At 50.9% G+C, this 3,512-nt stretch overlaps 1 protein-coding gene across 1 annotated transcript in view; it reads left to right on the top strand.

The window, feature by feature from the left end:
- Positions 1-3,512, top strand: part of MORN3 (MORN repeat containing 3) — a 14,818-nt gene that overhangs the window by 6,118 nt on the left and 5,188 nt on the right. The window contains exons 2-3 of the mRNA XM_003796004.3: positions 1,002-1,159; positions 2,959-3,118. Coding sequence (XP_003796052.1) covers positions 1,002-1,159; positions 2,959-3,118 — 318 coding nt within the window. The remainder of the gene's footprint in view (positions 1-1,001; positions 1,160-2,958; positions 3,119-3,512) is intronic.

Raw genomic sequence — 3,512 nt, 5'->3', positions numbered from 1 at the left:
CTGCCCAGGGGGACAGCTTTGGCTCTGTCTCAAAAAAAAAAAAAAAAAAAAAGAGGTGAAGCTGAAATGCTACAGGGGTGGATTTCTCCTTGAGGTTTGTTCTATCAGTCCAGCTTCAGGGCACAGGACTGCAGAACCACTGTTTGTAGAAATGGAACTTTTTGACCAGGTATAGTAGCTCATGCCTGTAATCCTAGTACCCTGGGAGGCCTAGGCAGGTGGATTGCTTGAGCTCAGGAGTCCAAGACCAGCCTGAGCAAGAGCAGGATCCCGTATCTGTTAAAAATAGAAAAACTGGGCAGCACCTGTGACTCAGTGGGTAGGGTGCCAGCCCTATATACCGAGGGTGGTGGGTTTGAACCTGGCCCTGGCCAAACTGCAACAAAAAGATAGACAGTTATTGTGGCCAGCGCCTATAGTCCTAGCTACTCGGGAGGCTGAGGCAAGAGAATTGCTTAAGCCCAGGAGTTGGAGGTTGCTGTGAGCTATGATACCATGACACTCTACCCAGGGTGACAGCTGGAGGTTCTGTCTCAAAAAAGAGAGAGAGAGAGAGAGAGAGAGGGCTCGGCACCTGTAGCTCAGCGGGTAGGGTGTCAGGCACATACACTTGAGCTGGTAGGTTCCAATCCAGTCTGGGCCTGCCAAACAACAATGACAACTACAGCCAAAAACTAGCCTGGCATTGTGGCGGGCACCTGTAGTTCCAGCTACTTGGGAGGCTGAGGCAAAAGAATTACTTGAGCCCAGGAGTTTGAGGTTGAGCTGTGACGCCATGACACTCTATTGAGGGCGACATTTAGTGAGATTCTGTCTAAAAAAGAAAAAACAGAGAGAAAAGAAATGGAACTTTCTTAGGGTTCTGTGGGATGCTTGGAGTCTAGAGAAGATACATAGACCTCAGCACTCAATGGGTCCCTGAGGCCCAGACAGCACACTGCCCCCATGGACATCCTCTGGTTGGCCATGTTTGCAGTATTGGCCCCTCTGTATGTCACCAGGGAAAGGAACACAGGTCTGGAAGAAGAAAGGAGCCATCTATGAGGGAGACTGGAAGTTTGGGAAGCGAGATGGCTATGGCACGCTCAGCCTTCCTGACCCAGAGACTGGAAAGTACCGGAGAGTCTACTCAGGCTGGTGGAAAGCGGATAAGAAATCTGTGAGTGATTCTCAGCATATCCCAGGTCATGTGTGGACCTGGCGGCTCTGTGTGTGTGAGAATGTGTATGAGTGTGAATGTGAGTGTAGGGAACAGTCAGAGAGGCCTGGGAGAAAAGGGCGGGAGTAGTCTGAGGGGAGGAAGACAAGGCTGCATGTGGGTGGGAGAAGGAAGGGGTGGGGGAATTATTAAGACTTCTCAGAACAAAACCCAGGAAACAGGAAGCAAGGGAGAAGGCCCAGGGAGGAGCTCATGAAACTCTGTGGCTACCAGAAGCAGCCAGACTTGTGAGGGCAAAGTCTCCTCCACCCTCTTCCCCTCTCATTTCCTGTCTTTCTTCGCCCTGGACACCCCCCTCTGAGAATACCCCTGTAGAGAGAGCAGGGACCACACTGTTGGCCATAGGTCAAGAGAGGAAGGTCCTGGGGGGACAGAAGCCAGCCAGAGGCATGTGATCAGCCCATACACACCTGAACTGGACGCAGATTCCCTCAAGTCATTCTCACAAACTTAGATGCACCCTCACCACAGGTGGAGGCATTATTATAACAGGATTGCAATCCAGCAACTGCTATTGTGAGCCTAGAACATGTACCTGGTACTTCAATAAACTCACAACAACTTATCATCATCATCATTTCCATTTTATTGTGGACAAGACATTGAGAATTGAAGTGCCTTGCTTAGGGTCACACAGCTAACAAGTGGTAGAGCTAAGGAATTCGTGTTCTCTGCTCCCAGATTGCTTATTGATCAGTGGGGAAAGAAAGCCCCAAATAAACAATTGGCATATAATATGGTGGTACCAGGATAGGCATTTTTCTCAGGGTTCCCAGAGGAAGGTCATGAAGCCCAGCCTAGAGAATTCAGGCCAGTCTTCCCATAGGAGGGAAACAAAAAGATGCTAGGTATGGCCAAGAGTGGTGGTTCATGTCCATAATCCCAGCACTCTGGGAGGCCAAGGAGGACGAATCGCTTGAGCTCAGGAGTTGGAGACCAGCCTGTGCAATAATGAGACCCTGTCTACTAAAAATAGAAAAACTAGCCAGGTATCTTGGCAAGTGCCTGTAGTCCCAGCTACCCGAGAGGCTGAGGCTAGAGGATCACTTGAGCCCAAGAATTTGAGGTTGCTGTGAGCTGTGATGATGCCAGGGCACTCTACCCAGGGCAACAGAGTGAGGCTCTATCTCAAAAAAAAAAGAAAAAAAAAAAGATGCTAGAAGGTAACCAGAGAGAAAATAGGGGGAAGAGGACTGGAGGCAGAAATGGCAAAGGGAAGGAGATGTCAAACTCAAACTCAAATGTCAGGGTGTGTCTGCTGTGGGGTGAGAGTAAGGAGGGAGTAGTGGGGCCTTCAAGATTCAGTGGACATCAGGATTTTGAGGAATACACTTGGGGTGCTCAACTCAGCTCCCTAGGGTGTGGTCTGCAAGGAGTCCCTGATTCTCTGTGGTTGAACACTAAGTGCAGTGTTAGTGTTCAATTTTCTGTGTCAAAATCAGATTGGGAAGGGCAAATGTGAGCGGTAGCTGTATGGAGGATGCATGGGGATGGGGGTTGGAGAGACAGGAGAGGAAGGACCCAGTGAGAAGGGGAGAAGTGATGTCCGACTTCATGAAGGTGGCCCCCAAGGGACAGAGAGAAACAGAGATATTTCAAGACACGTGGCCGCAGGGATAAAGGAGGACGTAAGGGAGAAGCCCGGGTGTGTGGCTACGGTTGGGGAGGGGGGCCTGGGAAGGTGGTGGCCTTTCTGAATCATGGGGCCGCTGTAAACAGGGGCACCTTCGTGCTTTCAGGGCTATGGGATCCAGTTTTTCGGACCCAAGGAGTATTACGAGGGTGAGTGGTGTGGCAACCAGCGCTGCGGATGGGGCCGCATGTACTATAAGAACGGTGACATCTACGAAGGCCAATGGTGGAACAACCAGCCCAACGGGGAGGGCATGTTGCGTCTGAGTGAGTGCCCCACCCCCACCGGCCCCGCCCCAACCCCGTGCCTGCCGCCAGCCAAGAAGGCCACGCCCCGACAAGTCCTGCACGCCCCCAGAGCCTCCTAGGGTTTGGCATTAGGTGACTACTGAGGATCAGGTCCATTCCCTCGGAGATCTTATACTCTACTAGGGGAGGCTGACAACATTCAATTAACTAACGCAATTTCTTCGGTTCATTAACAACCATGGCCTACACTTACACAGCATTGAGCTCACTTAATTTTCCCAACAATCCTGTAAAATTGGTGCTTTGTTATTTCCACTTTACAAATGTGCTGGCTCGGCTCCTATAGCTCAACCGGCTAAGGCGCCAGCAATGTACACCTAAGGTGGCGGGTTCGAATCCCCAGCCCGGACCC

This window comes from Otolemur garnettii, unplaced genomic scaffold (assembly GCF_000181295.1).
Source record: "Otolemur garnettii isolate 467f Iridium unplaced genomic scaffold, OtoGar3 scaffold00099, whole genome shotgun sequence".
In the NCBI taxonomy this organism is placed as follows: domain Eukaryota; kingdom Metazoa; phylum Chordata; class Mammalia; order Primates; family Galagidae; genus Otolemur; species Otolemur garnettii.
This window is presented reverse-complemented; position numbering and strand designations above follow the sequence as displayed.